The sequence below is a fragment of the Vigna angularis genome, chromosome 1, assembly GCF_016808095.1.
Source record: "Vigna angularis cultivar LongXiaoDou No.4 chromosome 1, ASM1680809v1, whole genome shotgun sequence".
Classification (NCBI taxonomy): Eukaryota; Viridiplantae; Streptophyta; class Magnoliopsida; order Fabales; family Fabaceae; genus Vigna; species Vigna angularis.
In genome coordinates this window covers 26,661,186-26,679,731 of record NC_068970.1, presented here as the reverse complement: position 1 = coordinate 26,679,731, position 18,546 = coordinate 26,661,186, and the positions used below count along the sequence as shown (strand labels likewise).

Sequence of the window (18,546 nt, the reverse complement as noted above, 5' to 3'; positions counted from 1 at the left end):
ACGGGGGAGCGGGTACCTAGAAGTACTCTGACACTTAAGTTACTCTGACACTTAAGTCAATGATAAGGAATATATGATAACTTTAGTGATGATAACAAGATTAAGATACCCTTTACTTGAAACTGAGTCACCTTTATATATTTGGCCCTCATTAATTACCTCTAGGGACATTTAAAATCCTTTATAAATAGTAATGAATACTTTGTTGTAACTATCATAACGTTAAAGAGACAAATTACTACCTTGTTGAAGCTAGCAAGTCCCTTTTTGAGATGCTCTCGTCTCATATATTTGGTCTCCTGTATTAGATTTCTACCTTGCATACTAGGCTTGATCAGGATAGTCAATATATGACCAAGATGTATCCAGTCTTATATCCTAAACTTACCAAGTAATCCTAGACAAGATGTATCAGACTCATCTTGGCCTAGATGTATTAGACCCTACATAATACATATTCAAGAGTTGATTTTCTGTTGTTTGTTGTCTTGTGTATATTTTGCTTGTGGTAAATGCTTGTATAAACATAACAATAATGAATTCCAGTTAGGTTGAATAGTTGAGTTGTGGTGAATGCTTGTATTAACATATAACAATAGTGAATTTCAGTTATTTAGGGTGAATAGTTGAGATTAAATCAGAGGCGATCTAAACTAATATAAATGTCTTTTTGTAATATTTCTTCTCCTTTTATTAGTTTTTATCAATCTTAGGTCTCTATATCAATTGCATTCAGTTTTTTAATAAAAAAATCTTTCAAAGAACTTGAAGAAAGGATAAATCTATTCAAAAAGTTTTGAAAATCAATTTATAGATTTAGTTTAACCTCATTAAAACTCACCACCTCTAACTAAAACTTCACTATTTTGTGATTCATTTATTAAATAACTTTTATATCAAAAACCATTTGTAGTCCACATGAGCTTAACTTTAAAATAAAATAATTATTTAAATAAAAATATATAATTTTCATTTTAATATTTGAATTTAATATTATATAAACAAATGCTATAAAACAACAATACTTTAGATTAATAATTTTATGGGTGAAATTGTTGATATCGTTGAATTATATCATATTGTGAGTTGATTTTCTCTATTACCATAAAAAACTTTTACATTATTTGTTTCAAGGATTGTTAAGTGGAAAAAATGGACGACTTGCTATATAACAATTTTTTTTTCATTTAGTAAATTTAAGGATTATGTATTATCATTATAATAAGGATAAACAAAATTTTCTTTCCATCATGATAGATTTTCATATGCAAAAATCACTAATAGTTCACAAAGTTTTATATGTATGTAATCAAAATATTTTTTTCATTGATGTATATATACTCCTAAATATTTTTTCATTGACGTATTATGCGTTTCTATATTATTAATCAATAGTTATAAATAGATATCAATGTCATTTTCAGAAATATTAGAACTTGGAATATGTGTTTGCATAATGAAATAAGGATGTTTCATTCACATCCAATGTCAATGTTGTAGGAAATTAAAGTAACTAGCCACACTATCTATACGTTGCTCATATTTTCAAATGAATTGAACTCTCTCACTTTGTTAGGCAAATGGATTGAACTCTCTCACTTTGTTAGGCTAAGTCTTACATTGCATGAATTTGCCACAAAAGATTGATATCGTGAGTCAAAAATCTTACAAGCAGTAGAATCAGTTGGATACTCATTTTCCCATCTTCAAATGCCTATTCTTGTGCCACATCATTTCTATAACAATATTAAATTATACATATAATTTTGTTAACCTTGGAGGAATAACGTATAACATTATAGAGTACCTTATCTCTACATTAATGAAGTTTACTGTCGAAAAAAAAAATATAATCATTCACAAGCATCTATTTTTGTTTTTTAACCATGCCCAAATTCACAAATAAATTTTAGAGGCTCATAATAAGTCCCAAAACTTTATTCCTTATTGGGAATGTTCTTGTTAATAAGTACATCAATTACTTTTGTATCCAAATAAATATTCGATATTTAATAATTGAACAATAAATGGTAACTTAGTTTTTTGCAACCAAGATATAATTCTTGCTAAAAATCCTCTAGTAGTTTATAAAATTTGGCTTCTATATATATAACTTGTTTCCTTGTTTTCTTTGATGTTTCTAGCATTAATTACACTTCCTAGATCATGTAATATATTATGAATCCCTTTCCTACTTCTCCACGAAGATCCCATATAACATAATCTCTTGTTATTATAATGGTGATCAAGTGCTCATATAAGACTATTTTGGACTTAATTTATTCTTACAGTTTTTGTATAGATAATAACGAAATATCTTTCCTTCCTCAAAATCATTAAACACAAATTCAATAAAGCTAAAAACTTTTTTCATATAAAAATTATGACCTATCAATAATTTGTATTCAATTATTATTTATCTCAATGCTGTATCAGATAAAAATGTTATATTTTCAATATATGAAATCTTATAAAATTAAACATGCTAAAAATGAATAAAAGTCATAATCAGAACATATAAAATTATATAATAAATAATAAAAAAATACTAAATTACTTTACATGTTAAAAGTCTTCTCTAATTTACTTAATTCTCTATCTCTTTTTACTCAATTTCACAGTCTCTTCTTCTTTGATTTTTCTCTTTTTATTTTTTTTATACTTTATATAAACTTATACTATTTAAGAAACTTTACCTTTAATTTTAAATATATTCTTAAAGTAAAATTTAGTTTTATTTTCAATATATTATATATTTTTTAAATAATTTTTTTAAAACTATATATGTTAAAGTTTGTTATATTGAATTTTATAATGAACATCTTTACTTTTTAGCTACTTAAATAACCACAGTTTCTATTTAAATATCTAATATACTGAATTAAATATTAAATATAATAAATTATTAATTTTAATTAAATATATAAAATAACATATTTAGTAACTTAAAAATAGAATCTCACTAAAATATTAGTAAACTAAACTTGAAAGCTTACGAAAATATTAATAAAATTTTACCCTTATTTTTAATATATTTTATTAAACTTTATCTCCAATTTTATATTTCTAAATATAAAATTAATTCTTACTTTAGGGTTTAGGGTTTATATATATATTATTGTTAATGTGTTTTAAAAGAATTGATCGAATTTGTATATTAACACTAGCGAAAACATTTCTCATATATGTACTTACATTTTTTAATATATTAGAGTATATATAATTTTATGATTTTATACATTTTATGGATAATCAATTAAAATATTAAAAAAAATACAATTTAAAAAATACATATATAAATATATAAAAATAGTATTAAAAAATTATGTGATCATTATTTAAAAATTTATTTACTTATTTTAAAATAAATAAAATTATTCAATTATTTATTATATTAAAAAATATACACAATATTATTTTTTTACTAATATTTAATTAAAAATAGAAAAATAATACAATTTAAACATTATATAATTAATAAAATATGTAACTATTATTTTTGAAAAGTTATTCAATCATTTTGAAATAAAGACAAATTATTTTTTGTTAAATAAATAAATCACTTTGTATTTAGTAAAGGATAAAATTATAAGATGAAATAATGTATTATTAAGAGTTAACAATTGAAAGAATATAGTACCATAAAGCCTCAACAAAGATAATAAGGTAAATATATTATTGAGACTGTGATAGACAAATCTATATAAATAGACAAATCTATATAAATCTTTTAGTCATCCCGTTCAAAATAGATTCGAGAAATACAAACAACATTTAAGCATATTGTCAAGTATGAGGTTGGGCCAAACAATAATGATGTTGTTTAGCAGCCAATATATAAAGAGAAAATCTTGTCAGAGCATTGAGTATGGTTAGTGGCACAAGGAGCAAGAATCCAAACAATGAGATAATGGATGAGGCGTTCATCCATCTTGAGTCCACTAACCAATAGTTGTTTTCACTCGATGCGTTGTTGCTGGTTCTTTACGAAGGATCGATAAACAAGAATGCGGTTGAATCCTTCAACTCTAAGATGTACGTGTTGTCTCGTACAGGAAGGTGAGGAACAATGGTCCAGATATCATTGTCAAGAATGATATCTACTCCTTTTACCTTTGTATAAGCAAATTCATCTCTAAATTTGAAGTCATAATAGAATACCCGAACTAAATATGGGTAGAAGGTTACAAATGATCGATAAGCATGGATGCGGTTGAATCCTTCAACTCTAAGATGTACCTTGATCGTGTCATCTCGTACAGGAAGGAGAGGAACATTGGTCCAGATATCATTGTCAAGAATGATATCTACTCCTTTCACCTTTGCGTAAGCAACTTCATCTCTGAATTTGAAGTATAATAGAATACCCAAACTAAATATGGGTAAAAGGCATCCTTGTGCTCCATAACGGGTTGCATGCCTATATTGTCTAGAATTTTGGGGAATATGAAGCCATTATTGGTAAACCAATTGATATTGATGAATTTTGGAGCCACTAGCTTGCGCTCTTTCTAGAAATTAATGAATTCTTCGTGTTTCTCTAAATCAAAGACCTGTCCTTCAAGGATTGCGGGTCTTAGAGCCATTGCAGGAGGATGTATACGACTTCTTCACCTAGTAGGTATCTTGCGTCTAGATGGTTCAACCATTTAGGGGAAGCGTAGAAATGCGAAGTTTTAAGAACAAGAGAAAGGAATGTAGGGGATCAAGATAGCTCATATAGATTATAGTGTTAAATAATCGATTATATATATATATACCTACCATGAGCCTAATGTCTTCTTTAAGGGGAAAGTAATCGTTTCTAGCTATTGTAATGGCTAGTTTTGAAGTGGACGTTATACAGTAATGCGTAACAATCGATTATTATTTATAATGATCGATTATCATATCATAAGTTTGCTTCAAAATTGAAGGATAATCGATTATCCATCTTGGATAATCGATTATTGCCGCTAGTATAAGGACATGTGTTGCATGACTACTTTAGACAATCAATTATTAGTCGTGATAATCGATTATTTGTGAATGAAAAAGTGGTTTTTAAAGAAGCTTAAGGTAATCGATTATCAACTTAAGATAATTGATTATCAACTTAAAAACAACTTAAGGTAATTGATTATCAAACTTGGATAATTGATTATTGCGCGTTAATTTTAGAAAACAAGTTTGGGAAATTTTTGGGCGACTAAGATATATCTAAAACTCCTAAGTCCCTCCTAAGTTCATAAAGTATTTCCTTAGATAAAGCTTTTGTGAAAATTCAGCTAATTGATGCATAATGTCTATATACTCTATGACATAATCACCTTTTTGGATATGATCCCTAAGGAAGTGATGTCTAATCTTAATATTTTTTGTTCTAGAATGCATTATGGTGTTTTTGGTCAGGTTAATAGCACTTGTGTTGTGACATTTCAGTGGAATGTGATTAAGAAAGATATCATGGTCTTCAAGTTTCTATTTCCTCCAAAGGATTTGGGCACAACAATTGTCAATAGTAATGTATTCAACCTCAATAATGGATAGAGCCACACAAGCTTGCTTCTTAGAGTGCCATGAGACTAAAGAACATCTAAGAAAATGAAAAGTGCACTAGTATGTTTTCTATCTATCTTACAACCCCCATAATCAACATCGGAATATCCTACTAGGTATGGAGACACATCATAAGGATACCATAGACTAAAAGAAGTAGTTCCCTTAAGATATTTTAAAATGCACTTAATTGCTACAAGATATGAATCCTTAGGACATGTTTAATATCTAAAGGAGACACATACTGCATTATATCAGGCCTACTAGCATTAAGATATAGAAGAGAACCAATCATACCTTTAAACATGGTTTGATTAACTTCATGACTTGATTCATCTTTGCCCAAGTAACAAGAGGTAGCCATAGGCGGTTTTCCTCCTTTGCTTTCCTCCTTTACTGTATTCATTCCAAATTTTTTAAGTATCTTTCTACAATACTTAGTTTGTGAGATGAAAGTACCACTTTCCATCTGTTTAATTTGAAATCTTAGAAAGAATGTCAATATTTTTTCATTAACATCTCAAATTCTTCTTTCATGATACTTGTAAACCCGTCATATAGAAAATCATGGGTTGATCTAAAACTAAACATACACAACAATGATCATGACCATAACGCCGAAAAAAAAAATAAAAAAAAATAGAAAAAAGAAAAAAAACATAAAACCAAATCACAATATTTACTAAATTAATAATTTTGTTTTGTTGAAAGATTTTTGAATTACCATCAATTTCTTACTTACCATAAATTTAGTGTTTCACTTTTCAAAATAGAAAAATTAGTTTTGAGGATAACTTTATTATCTTAAACTTAATTATTTTGTTTAATGATACATTTATTACAAAATGTACAAGGTTTTTGATTGAAATGAGTTGATACAAAGTAACACTTGATCAACTTTGACTTTCACATAATTATTATATAAGAAAAAGTAAAACAAAAATTTAGAAGTTCACAAAAATAGACCTCAATTTTAAATTATTGCAATATTAATTACTTAACTATGCGTGCTAAATTCTTTTACATGAGATTATTTTTTGACACTTTTAACTGTGATGGTGTTAAAATTACCAAGCATGATAACTTCGAACTCGCATAAAAATAATCAAACAAAATACAAAAGAATAAAGAAATAACTACTTTTTAAAAAATAGAATAACAAATTAAATCTGAACAACAAGATACACAATTTAGGCTGTTACACACTGAATTAAATTCTAGAAAAGGAAAATGATTTCACTAAATAAACATTCTACTGAGATACATGAAAAAAACAAACAATTTCTTTTGTTTCCAATCCATTAATCGTAAAATAAATTAGCTCGCCCGAAGCGAGGCAATACTCATTTCGGTGGTCGTGAACTTGATTCCGTCGAAGCGATTCCGTATATGAGCGGTGGCGCGCCTTCGATTCAATTCCTAACAGATGGAATCACCGGGTAAGCTAAACTGGATCCACCCGTTACATTACCGTTCGATCAATTTTCATTTCCCAACGAATTCGCGTTCGTTAATTTTCAGGTGCTTTGAGGGACACGTCGGTTATCGTGGTGACGCTGGACTCCGACGAAGTCTACATCATTGTGAGCCTCAGCACCAGAACGGACACTCAGGCAATCTACGTCGATCCAACCACCGGGGCGCTTCTCTACTTTGCCAGGCCAGGGTTCGATCTGTTCAAGTCGCAGGGTGAGGCCTTGGATTTCGTCACCAATGGATCGCGATTTGCTTGCAAGAGCAGGACTCCCGCAAGGGCGATATTAGGATACGCCGCGTTCGGGAACGTGGCGATGCTCCTCGTCGCGACGAGGTTGACCGCCAGCGTTCCCAATATGCCGGGTGGCGGTTGCGTGTACACGGTGGCGGAGAGCCTCTGGATCAGGATTCCGCTGCACAATGCGGTGTCGTTGGGGAAGGGAGAGGCCAAGAACGTGCAAGAGTTGACGGAGCTTGATATTGACGGGAAGCATTACTTCTGTGAGACGAGGGATGTTACGCGCCCTTTCCCAAGTCGCTTCCCGATGAGTCAACCTGATGAGGAGTTTGTTTGGAACGCGTGGTTTTCTACGCCGTTTGTTGATATTGGCTTGCCACGGCATTGCGTCACGCTACTGCAGGTTCTGTGATCTCTTCTGTTTACGTTTGAGCGAATGTAGTATAACTTAATTTTGGAATATCTATTGCTGTTGAACCCTGGGAATTGCAAGAAAGTACGTGAAAGTTGGATACTTCAAATGTGCAATTGAGTGAATCTAGTGTAACTTGCTCTTGAGATATCAGTTGCTTGTTGAATCTTGGTAATTTCGTGAAAGTAGGATAATCTGAATTCGGGAGTTCAATACAATTAAAGTTACTCAATGTTTTGAATTGTAGTCACGGTTGGTGATTGTTGCGTTCGTAGATATTGTACGAAATTGCAAACAAATCTGCGATTGTCGTTGTGTTTCAGTTAATAGACCCCACAAATCTCAATGTTGTGATCAAAATTGTAGTTGCAGACTGTTTTTTGAACCCTGGTTACCTGTGTTATCTTGCTAGCTGAAAGATTTTGTTTGTGCAAATTGGATGCCAATACAGATGAGTTTGTTAGGAGGTTAATGAATTTTTTTGCATTAACAACTAAGGATGATAATGACTGAATTTGTGGTTTGCTTTCTGAAAGATCGCATTTGTTGCGTTTGGCAACATGGGTAGACGAGATTTTACAAATAGTCTCTTTATGAACGCATAATTGTGGTATACTTGTTTAAATTTTTTAATTCACATCCTTGTATTGTGAGAATGATAATCATGAACTATGGATGTGCCTTTGGCTGTTAGTTTGTTCTTGTTGGCTATTATTAGTTTTCTTTTCTACTTCCATGCTTGTGCAAGCTCTGTCTCAATTAGTGATTATCTTTTATAGCAATGCTGTACCAAAGATAGTACCTGTATAGAGCGATTAAGATGTGAAATTCACATGTGCATTCTTTTGTCTCACTTGGTCTTGATGTGTAGGGGTTTGCAGAATGTAGAAGTTTTGGAAGCTCAGGTCAACTCGAAGGTATTGCGGTTCTCATAGCTCGTCGAAGTAGGCTTCACCCGGGTACTCGATACTTGGCAAGGGGGTTAAATTCATGTTTCAGTACAGGTGAATGTAGATATCATTGCCTGTTTAACTAGCATTTTTCCATTATAATTAGTTGATTTATTGACCCATAAGAATAGCTTTCTGGCTGACTTTAAGGAAATAATAAGTCATTTTAACTTAAACCTGTTTGATTATGATTTTGATACATCATCTTGTAAATTATGGTTTCAGTAACATGCGATAATATCTTTGTTAAATTTCCCAAATAGGGAAAGTTTCACAATCACTTATTTCACCCTCGTTCTTTTTGTAGTGTAAGGTGTGTGTACTGTTCCCATCATTTATTCATCATCTTTTCTGTTTTACCCTTGATAATCATCATTTTGTGTGCCTTAGTATTACCACTTGCCAAATTTTTATTAGGTTCCATTTTGCAGGAAATGAAGTGGAGTGTGAACAACTAGTATGGGTTCCCAAACGATCTGGTCAAAGTGAACCTTTCAACACATATGTGTGGCGAAGAGGCACTATTCCTATTTGGTGGGGTGCAGAACTGAAAATTACAGCTGCAGAAGCTGAAATTTATGTTTCAGATTGTGATCCTTATAAAGGAAGTGTAGAGTATTATGGAAGACTGGGTAAGAGATACGATGCTCGGAATCTAGATATACGTGCTGGTGAGAAACCGAACAGGAAAGCTTTGGTTCCCATTGTACTGATAAACTTGCTTCGAAATGGTGAAGGGAAGTCAGAGTCCCTTTTGGTTCAACATTTTGAGGAGTCTATTAACTTTATTAGATCATCTGGGAAGCTTCCATACACTCGGGTCCATTTGATAAATTATGACTGGCATGCTAGTACAAAATTAAAAGGTGAACAAATGACAATTGAAGGGTTATGGATACTTCTCAAAGCACCTACTATATCCATAGGTATATCTGAAGGGGATTATTTGCCTTCCCGACAACGAATAAATGATTGCAGAGGCGAAGTTATCTACAATGATGATTTTGAAGGTGCATTCTGCTTAAGAACACATCAAAATGGGATCATACGTTTTAACTGTGCCGATTCTTTGGATAGGACCAATGCTGCTAGTTTTTTTGGCTGCCTCCAAGTATTCACTGAGCAATGTAGACGGTTAGGGATATCACTTGATAGTGATTTGGCTTTTGGTTATCAGTCAATGAGAAATAATTATGGTGGATATACTGCTCCACTGCCACCTGGGTGGGAGAAGCGATCTGATGCTGTGACAGGAAAAACATATTATATTGATCATAATACCAGAACAACCACATGGATGCATCCATGTCCTGATAAACCATGGAAGAGATTTGATATGACATTTGAGGAGTTCAAGAGATCAACAATTTTATCTCCTGTATCTCAACTTTCTGACCTTTTCTTACTTGCTGGGGATATTCATGCTACTCTTTACACTGGTTCCAAAGCAATGCATAGCCAAATACTTAGCATATTCAGTGAAGAAGCAGGAAAGTTTAAACAGTTTTCAGCTGCACAGAATGTGAAAATCACTCTGCAAAGAAGATATAAGAATGCAGTTGTGGATAGCTCTCGTCAAAAGCAATTAGAAATGTTTCTTGGAATGAGGCTTTTCAAGCATCTTCCATCAATTTCCCTTAAACCTCTACATGTATGTGACTTGCCAACTGTCAAAGTTAACTGAGTGATGCCTTTCTGTTTCTTTTTCATGCATCAAGTTCCTAGCAATTGCAGTTTCATAATTAATTTCATGTTAGTCACTGAATCACATCTCCTTTCACTTTTTGCATCTCTCTGTCGCTAAATTTTCTGTATTCATGTCTGCTTCTGGTTGAGGAATTCCACTTTTAACTGTTGACTTGTAATGCCAGTTAATATGGTATAATTTTTTAATGTTCAAACTTTTAAACCTGTGGTTTTCAGTGGGAACAGGCAAGCAATTATCGATAACTTAATTATTTGATCATTTAGGTACCATCTCGACCTTCTGGTTTTGTTCTCAAACCAATTGCAAACTTGTTTCCTATTTCTGGTGGTGAAGCTAATCTTCTGAGTTTCAAAAGAAAAGGACTTGTCTGGGTATGCTAATGTTGTCTACTTTTCATGTATGAATTTTTTCAATTATATATACCTGAAATTTTTATGTATCTCATCTTACCAAAATATGTATACCTTTTCCTTTCACAGATTTGTCCACAGCCTGCAGATGTAGTTGAAATCATTATTTATCTTGGTGAACCTTGCCATGTTTGTCAGCTCCTTCTCACAATATCCCATGGTGCAGATGATTCAACTTATCCATCAACAGTTGATGTAAGGACAGGGCGCCATTTAGATGGGCTTAAACTGGTCTTGGAGGTCTGTATTTGGTCCTCATTGTGTCTAACAACTCATAATGTTCATGTGTGCATAATACTACAAAATAGTTGGTCTTAATCATGCTATTTGAATAAGAAGAAGTCTTGCACTTATTTGTGTTGTTGTGTGCAATGTAAAACTTTCTAAAAGGAATAGCTTGAAAGGCATCTTCAATTTTTAATGATCATCTTGACTGTATATTCTTTATGGTTTACATAATGCAATATCTATATCTGCTCAGGTATAAAATAAAATAATTTGAATTTTAGTAAGCAATGGTTTGTCTAGCTATAGGGGCAAGCAACTTCTTACTTTCTTTTATGGAGTTTTATAAACCTGTCTGACATCTATTTGGCAGGGTGCTTCTGTACCACAATGTGCAAGTGGGACCAACCTTGTGATACCCTTACCTGGGGCAATTGGTGCAGAAGATGTGGCTATAACTGGAGCAAATTCTCGTCTTCATTCCCAAGATGCATTACCATTCTCCTTACTGTATGATTTTGAGGAACTTGAGGGAGAGTGGGATTTCCTTACTCGTGTAGTTGCGCTAACCTTTTATCCAACTGTTTCTGGAAGAAAACCATTAACACTTGGTGAGGTATGAGTCGTGGCTTGACAAACTATAATAGTCTTTGGCATTTTTATTTAATATTCTATGTGGGTTGCATGACTGCACTACTTTTTCTTGTGATTGAAAACCTATATATTGGTAATACGATGCATAATTTAACTGAATAGGTGAGTTGATAATCAATTAATATAGGTTTAAATTCTTTATGTAACAATTTTACTTTCAAAATCCCATTCTTCTCCTATTCTCTGTATAACATTAGTAAATTTGATGTAGATCCATTTTGAGGGATCTCTGTATTGAGTGAAAGTCCATTAAAGTTTATTGAATCTTTCTGCCAGCCCCGTTTTTAAATAGGGAGTGCTAAAGTATCCTGTGCTTTTAATTCTAGTGTGTCCTAGCTAAGTTAATTGTTGTTTGTCAGTATTAATTTAGATTACATGTCAATAATGATGAAAACTTATTCCTTTTCTAAATGGATTTGATTCTGGCATATTTTCATTATTTCCTGTTTTCTCTAAACCAATTTTCATTTTGATGAAACAGAAATATTTTTTAAAATGTCAAGGTCTTGAAATTAAATTTGAAAATGTACATCTAGACACGTGCTCAAAAAGCAATGCAACATGATTTTTATTGTTCCTTTACTTATTACTAGATCAGTGGTTGAATGCTTTACTTGCATATGTGCTCTCCCCATGCCTATTAATTCAATTGCCGAGTTAATTCTTTATTGGTCTACTTCTATTTTCAAGGTAGGCATATAAATTTGGGTTACATAAATCTTTAATTGCTGCTATATGATGTGGTTTGTCAATAGATTGAAATCCTTGGAGTTTCTCTTCCTTGGAGTGATGTATTTACCAATGAAGGCCCTGGTACAAGATTAGTTGAGCATGTCAAGAAGTTTCAAGAAGAGATAAATCCCTTTTTATCTGATTCTGATACAAGTCCATTTAACCCATCATCCATTGAAAAAGTATCATCGACCGAGCAAGGAGGCAGTTCTGCTGACCTTTTGCTTGACCTCCTGTCTGGGGATGACCCACTTCCACACCCACTTGCACAACCAGTTACTGCCAATGTTGTCTACCAGGAAAGTGACCCACTTGATTTCTTGGACTTAAGTGTTGAAAATCATGGTGTCAAAAGTGACGGTAAAATCTCAGGAGAAGATGCCCGACATTCAGATAGTAGTGCTGAACAATATTTGAAGTGCCTTAAAACTCTTGCGGGGCCAGGTCTGGTATGTTATAAATTTCTTGATGTTTCTATGAATCATCATAAATTTTCCGATAACATTGTTTTCTATCATCATGATGAATGTTCCATACACTATTGTTGTTGTCAAAGATGATTCATGACATAATATTTGGATTTAAGTTTCATTCATGATTGTTATTTGTTATCAGATTCCTTGCAGTTTCCACTAAGGGATATTGTTATCTTATTTACCAATTTTTACTCTTGTATTTGCATCATAGTACACTCACTTTTATTTGGATTAAAGTTTTGGAGAATTCTGTACTTTAGAATTTGTAGCAGCTTATATTGGTTAATTTAGATATTGTGGAAAAGTAAATTGTGTATTTGGTTGAATTGAATAGTGAGTCAAGGTTTTATTTGAGTAAGTCCCTTAAATTAGTCCTCAAGGTTGCATAGATTGTTTATTTTTTCTTTTTTTTCTTTACATTTAGTCCCTTGACATAGTCCTTTTTCACTTTATTTTTCTTGATTGTATTGCCCCAAAAGAGAATCAATTTTTGCAAATTTGGGAATTACGGAAGGTTTTTAAAATCTTTGGGACTAAAATGCCTGAAACCCTCCTTGTCTTTCTCTCTTAAGTAGTTACTTTATAAAGAGAAAAATTGAATACACTGAGATATAGGTTATGCTTATGGCTTTTCTCTCCAGTACTCAGCTATTTCAAGGGAGTTTCATTTTTCATAGGGTAGGGAGAGAGTCTAGGCAGCATTTCATTTCATCTGTTTGAGGATATTTCTATTATGAGTCAGAGTCATACTTTCTCTATTTCTCCATAATACAATTTCTTTAGCAAAAAATGTGAAATTCCTAATGAGCCAAGCCAAACCAAGAGATGTTGGAAAACTGTTAATAGTGATTGATTAATCAGTCACTTAAAATGGATTCAATAATTTCATTCACCACCGTTGGGGTGGCTTAGGGGGGCACTGAATGTAAAGTTATATTATGTATATATCTTAAACGGAAGAAGTAATTGTTCTTTTGGTATCTTCGTTTGAATCTAATTCTTGAAGTATTTTGGCAATGTTTTGTAGCAAAGAAAAATCAACTTCATTGAAGCCATGAAACTTGAAATTGAACGTCTTAAGTTGAATCTTTCTGCTGCTGAAAGGGATAGAGCCTTGCTATCCGTTGGAATGGATCCTGCAACCATTAATCCCAATGCACTTCTTGATGAAGCTTATATGGCAAAATTATCTAAAGTTGCAAACAATCTTGCTCTGCTTGGTGAAACTTCTCTTGAAGATAAAATTGTTTCTGCTATTGGTCTTGGGACTCTTGATGATAATCCAATAGATTTCTGGAACATTATCAGTCTTGAGGAAACCTGTTCTGGTGGCAAGTGTGAAGTGCGTGCCGAAATTAAAAAGGCAGGTCATTCATCTAGCACAATGTCATCTAGTGGTGCTTCAGAAGCTTTATTCTTGTGTTCCCAATGTGAAAGGAAGGTATGTAGAGTTTGCTGTGCAGGGAGGGGGGCACTTTTGCTTGTAGGATATAACACTAGAGGAGAGGTCATGAATTACAATGGTGCTTCAAGCCAAAGTTGCCTAGTTGATTTACCTGTAAATCGTTTACTAGCTCGGGATGGTATAATTTGCAAACGATGTTGCCAGGATATTGTGCTTCAGGCATTGATTTTGGACCATGTGAGGGTTCTGATTAGCTTACGAAGAACAGAACGTGTGGAAAAGGCTGCATGCAATGCCTTGAAGCAAATTATTGGTTTATCTTGGGATTACCTTCTAGAAAAGAATCATGCCTATGATAACAAGCCTAATGGAAAAGCAGTATGTTCATTACTGAATGGATATGAATCCCTTGCTGAATTTCCTTTTGGCAGCTTTCTACACCCGGTATATTTTTTAACTTAATATTTTTTTATTTTTGGCACTGCTTCATGTTGTTTTACTTTTCCATGTGAATTATTGAGCGACATACAGCTGCATCTACCAAAGATGTGTTTAATCAATGATATAAAATTTTCATCAAGAGTTAAATCATGCATGGATGAGATTAATACCAATTATCTAAATGATTTTTATATTTGATTGTTCATCAATGAATATGTTGTTGTGAAAGGAAGGAAATCATTTGATACAATTGATGGAAGAACTTGAGATATAAGTTTTTGTTCAAATAATCTCAAAATTTAACCATGCAATTGCCAGAATTGTGTATATGAGTTTTTGTAGCTGAATTCTTGTGTATGATTACGATGCCTCATTTTGCTAGATCCTGGAGCTGAATTAATGATTTTCAAGTGGTATATCCAAAAAATATAGTAAAAAGAATCTTGTTGTCTAGAAAAGATTTAGAAAACTAGCAAATACCATATACCGTTAATTACATTGGCTGCTTTTTAACAAATATTAAATCATTTTCAGTGGTTTAATCAACTAATTGCATATTAAGTGAAGCATTATGGGGTTAAATTTTGTGTTGCCACCATGCAGGGAAAATAATAGATTTTTCTCTTATTGGGGAGCCAATATGATTCTGGTCTTTCAAATGCAAGTGTAATCCTGCTTTTGCAACAAATCTATATGCGATAACCATTATCCATGAAATTGCAGGTTGAAGCAGCTGCAGATTCTGCTCCATTTTTGTCATTGCTTGCGCCTTTAAATTCTGGTTTGGGGTTATCATATTGGAAAGCTCCATCTCGTACCTCTGCCGTTGAATTTGGAATTGTCCTGGGCAATATTTCTGATGTTAGTGGGGTTATATTGATTGTCAGCCCATGTGGCTACTCTGCGGCTGATGCTCCTATTGTAAGTATTCGTATGTCATTCCTCTGTGCTTTATTTCCTTTTATTGTTCCTTCAGTTTAAAGTTAAACTCTAGGAATATGTTGGCGCAGGTGCAAATTTGGGCAAGTAACAAAATACACAAGGAAGAAAGATCTTTAATGGGAAAGTGGGATCTGCAATCTATGATTAATTCTTCCTCAGAATTATATGGACCTGAAAAGTCAGGAACAGAGCATAAAGTGCCTAGACATGTGAAGTTTCCCTTCAAGAATTCTGTTCGCTGCCGCATAATTTGGATAAGTTTACGCCTTCAGCGAGTTGGTTCAAGTTCTATGAATATTGGAAATGACTTCAATCTGTTGTCTGTTGATGAGAACCCTTTTGCACAAGAAACTCGACGTGCCTCATTTGGCGGATCTATTGAGAGTGAACCCTGTCTTCATGCCAAGAGGATTTTAGTGGTTGGAAGCTCCGCTAGGAAGGAAGTTGATCTTAAACCACAACAAAGCTCTGACCAGTTGGCCCTGACTGGGTGGTTGGAAAGAGCACCACAGCTAAACAGATTCAAGGTAAAATCTACGCTATTTTGCTTAATCCTTTTGTGATAATCATTTTGCTTTTGAAGTTATCTGTCTCAAAAATATCTATTAACTTCTTTTATTAGGTTCCAATTGAGGCCGAAAGATTGATGGACAATGATCTTGTCCTGGAGCAGTATCTGTCTCCTGTTTCTCCCTTGCTTGCTGGATTTCGTCTAGATGCCTTTAGTGCAATCAAGCCTCGGGTTACCCATTCACCTTTTTCAGATGTACATAGCAAACGTTTTCCTTCCCTTGTGGATGACAGATACATCACTCCAGCCGTATTGCACATTCAAGTATCCGTTCTCCAGGTAGTTACTGAAACATTTCTGCTTTTGTCACGTTTCTCTTGCCTAGGTATATATCCATGGAGATTCTCCTTCCATGAATTGCTATGTATATTAGAGCTCTGATTCTGTGTACCTAATTTTTTGGTCGGGCCATGGTTGTTTGGCACCTACACAATAATGTGCAGAATGAATTTTAAAATAATAAGAAACGGCATCAGGGTTTAATTCACAAAATGTTTTTATTATGTCCACGAAGAAGCACAAGTTGTACTATTTTGAAGTAGTAGAAAAATGGATCGTCCGTTTGTTTCATAGAAAATTTTCCATAAGAGCAATTTTCTTTAATAGAAATGAGAGTGCTAAGGCATCTCTATGTTGTTTGCCACCCCAACTATGTTGGCACCACGAACAATATCAATCATTTGCAGCACCTCAAAATATTATAAAAAGAAAGAACAAAATATAAATGCAGTGGGGGAACCAAACCTGACCCATTAATCCCTAAACCTTTTTGAAAGGGTAAATAAAAAATCTCATGAAAACTCAGGACAACTAAAACTAGGAACATTATCCCACCAAGTATAACCTTGAGATCTAGTGCCATAATGACTTTATCCATGCATTGATTACCTTTTCTAAAAATATGCAAACAATGAATGCACGTAGTATTACTATTCACACAACAATTCAACCATCTATTAATGAAGATTCTAAGGAGTAATACTAGTATTTGACCGAGTTTGAATAATAAGTTGAGAGTTAGACTCAATCCAAAAATTAATCCAATGACACCTATGATCTCAGCATATAAAGCATTATGAACACTAAGCTATGAAGAGAAATAATCCCCAATGGAAGCATGATGATCTCTAAAAATAATCCCACAACCAAATACACTAAGAGAACCTTTAGCTGTCCCATCAGCATAAGTATGTTACATTTAATCCAATGTGAAGGAAGAGGAAGCCAAAAGTCAGGAACATAGGAACCAACCTTCCTAGGATGTATGTGTACTCCAAAATAATAAGCTTATTCGAATTGGACTTCATACAATCGGTACAACAACTCTTAGACCAATTGATCACATAATAAGGGTAAAATGTAGAAAGTCTTAGTTTTAATGATATTTTGAAGTCTAAGTCTTTTTTTATCATGAAATAGCAATTCGAAAATCTTAAGCTCTTAGGTGAAGAAATATAAATGATTTTTATGTTACATTGGCTAGAGGCATAGAATCAGGGGTCCATAGACCACCTAGTCTATGCTAAAATTCTATTTTTTGTTTAATTAGAAAGGGGCGAGCCCGATTGATTTAGAGACCTCTGGCTCTCTAAAGACTTTTTATGAACTAACTATTCCATGAACATGAGGTGTCGGATAAAGACATTTTCTTTTATTACATTTTACACCTCCTCACCCCACTTTTGAAATATTCCTTTTTATTCATCTTTTATGGGTGAAACAACCGGACTATTTTGATTGATTTCAGGAACCCCATACCGTGGTCACCATTGGTGAGTACCGATTACCAGAGGCACGAGCGGGAACACCAATGTACTTTGATTTCTCTGGCCAGATACAAACTCGCAGAATTTCCTTCAAACTACTTGGAGATATTGCAGCTTTTACTGATGACCCCTCAGAACAAGATGATTCTGGCACTAGAATTTCTCCACTGGCAGTAGGGCTATCTTTGTCTAATAGAATTAAGCTGTATTACTATGCTGATCCATATGACCTTGGCAAATGGGCTAGCCTGGGAGCAGTTTAATTACACGTCAGTACTGGTTATTATATTGATTGACTGTGTAAACATTATGTTGTATTATGTAGATGTAAAGTTTCATCCATTGATGTAATAGTATTATAGGATTATTCTATAGGAACATTATTTGTATAATTTCTGGCCACTTGTGGGTGCTTGGAAAAGGTGGGATTTGGGAGTTTTGGATGAGGTTAGGGTTTGGAGGTTCGATTTTAGTAGTTATTTAGTTTACCAAAAAGGGTGAATTTCATTTTTGACTTATATTTTAAATGTAATTGTTTCTCTCAGATTTTCTAAATTCTGTACATGTGCACTGGAGCACTGTTTGCAATATTTTACGTTTAA

General features: G+C 33.2%; 1 protein-coding gene across 1 annotated transcript; it reads left to right on the top strand.

Moving 5' to 3' along the window:
* The first annotated feature begins 6,796 nt into the window (after positions 1 to 6,796).
* LOC108343086 (probable phosphoinositide phosphatase SAC9) lies at positions 6,797 to 18,534 on the top strand. The gene is made up of 13 exons (XM_017581144.2): positions 6,797 to 6,977; positions 7,060 to 7,655; positions 8,536 to 8,668; positions 9,046 to 10,265; positions 10,586 to 10,693; positions 10,802 to 10,972; positions 11,331 to 11,573; positions 12,367 to 12,792; positions 13,847 to 14,668; positions 15,389 to 15,586; positions 15,676 to 16,134; positions 16,230 to 16,457; positions 17,926 to 18,534. Exons 1-13 carry the CDS (start codon positions 6,965 to 6,967, stop codon positions 18,205 to 18,207), a joined length of 4,899 nt encoding a protein of 1,632 aa, XP_017436633.1. The 5' UTR covers positions 6,797 to 6,964; the 3' UTR covers positions 18,208 to 18,534.
* The last annotated feature ends 12 nt before the right edge of the window (positions 18,535 to 18,546 follow it).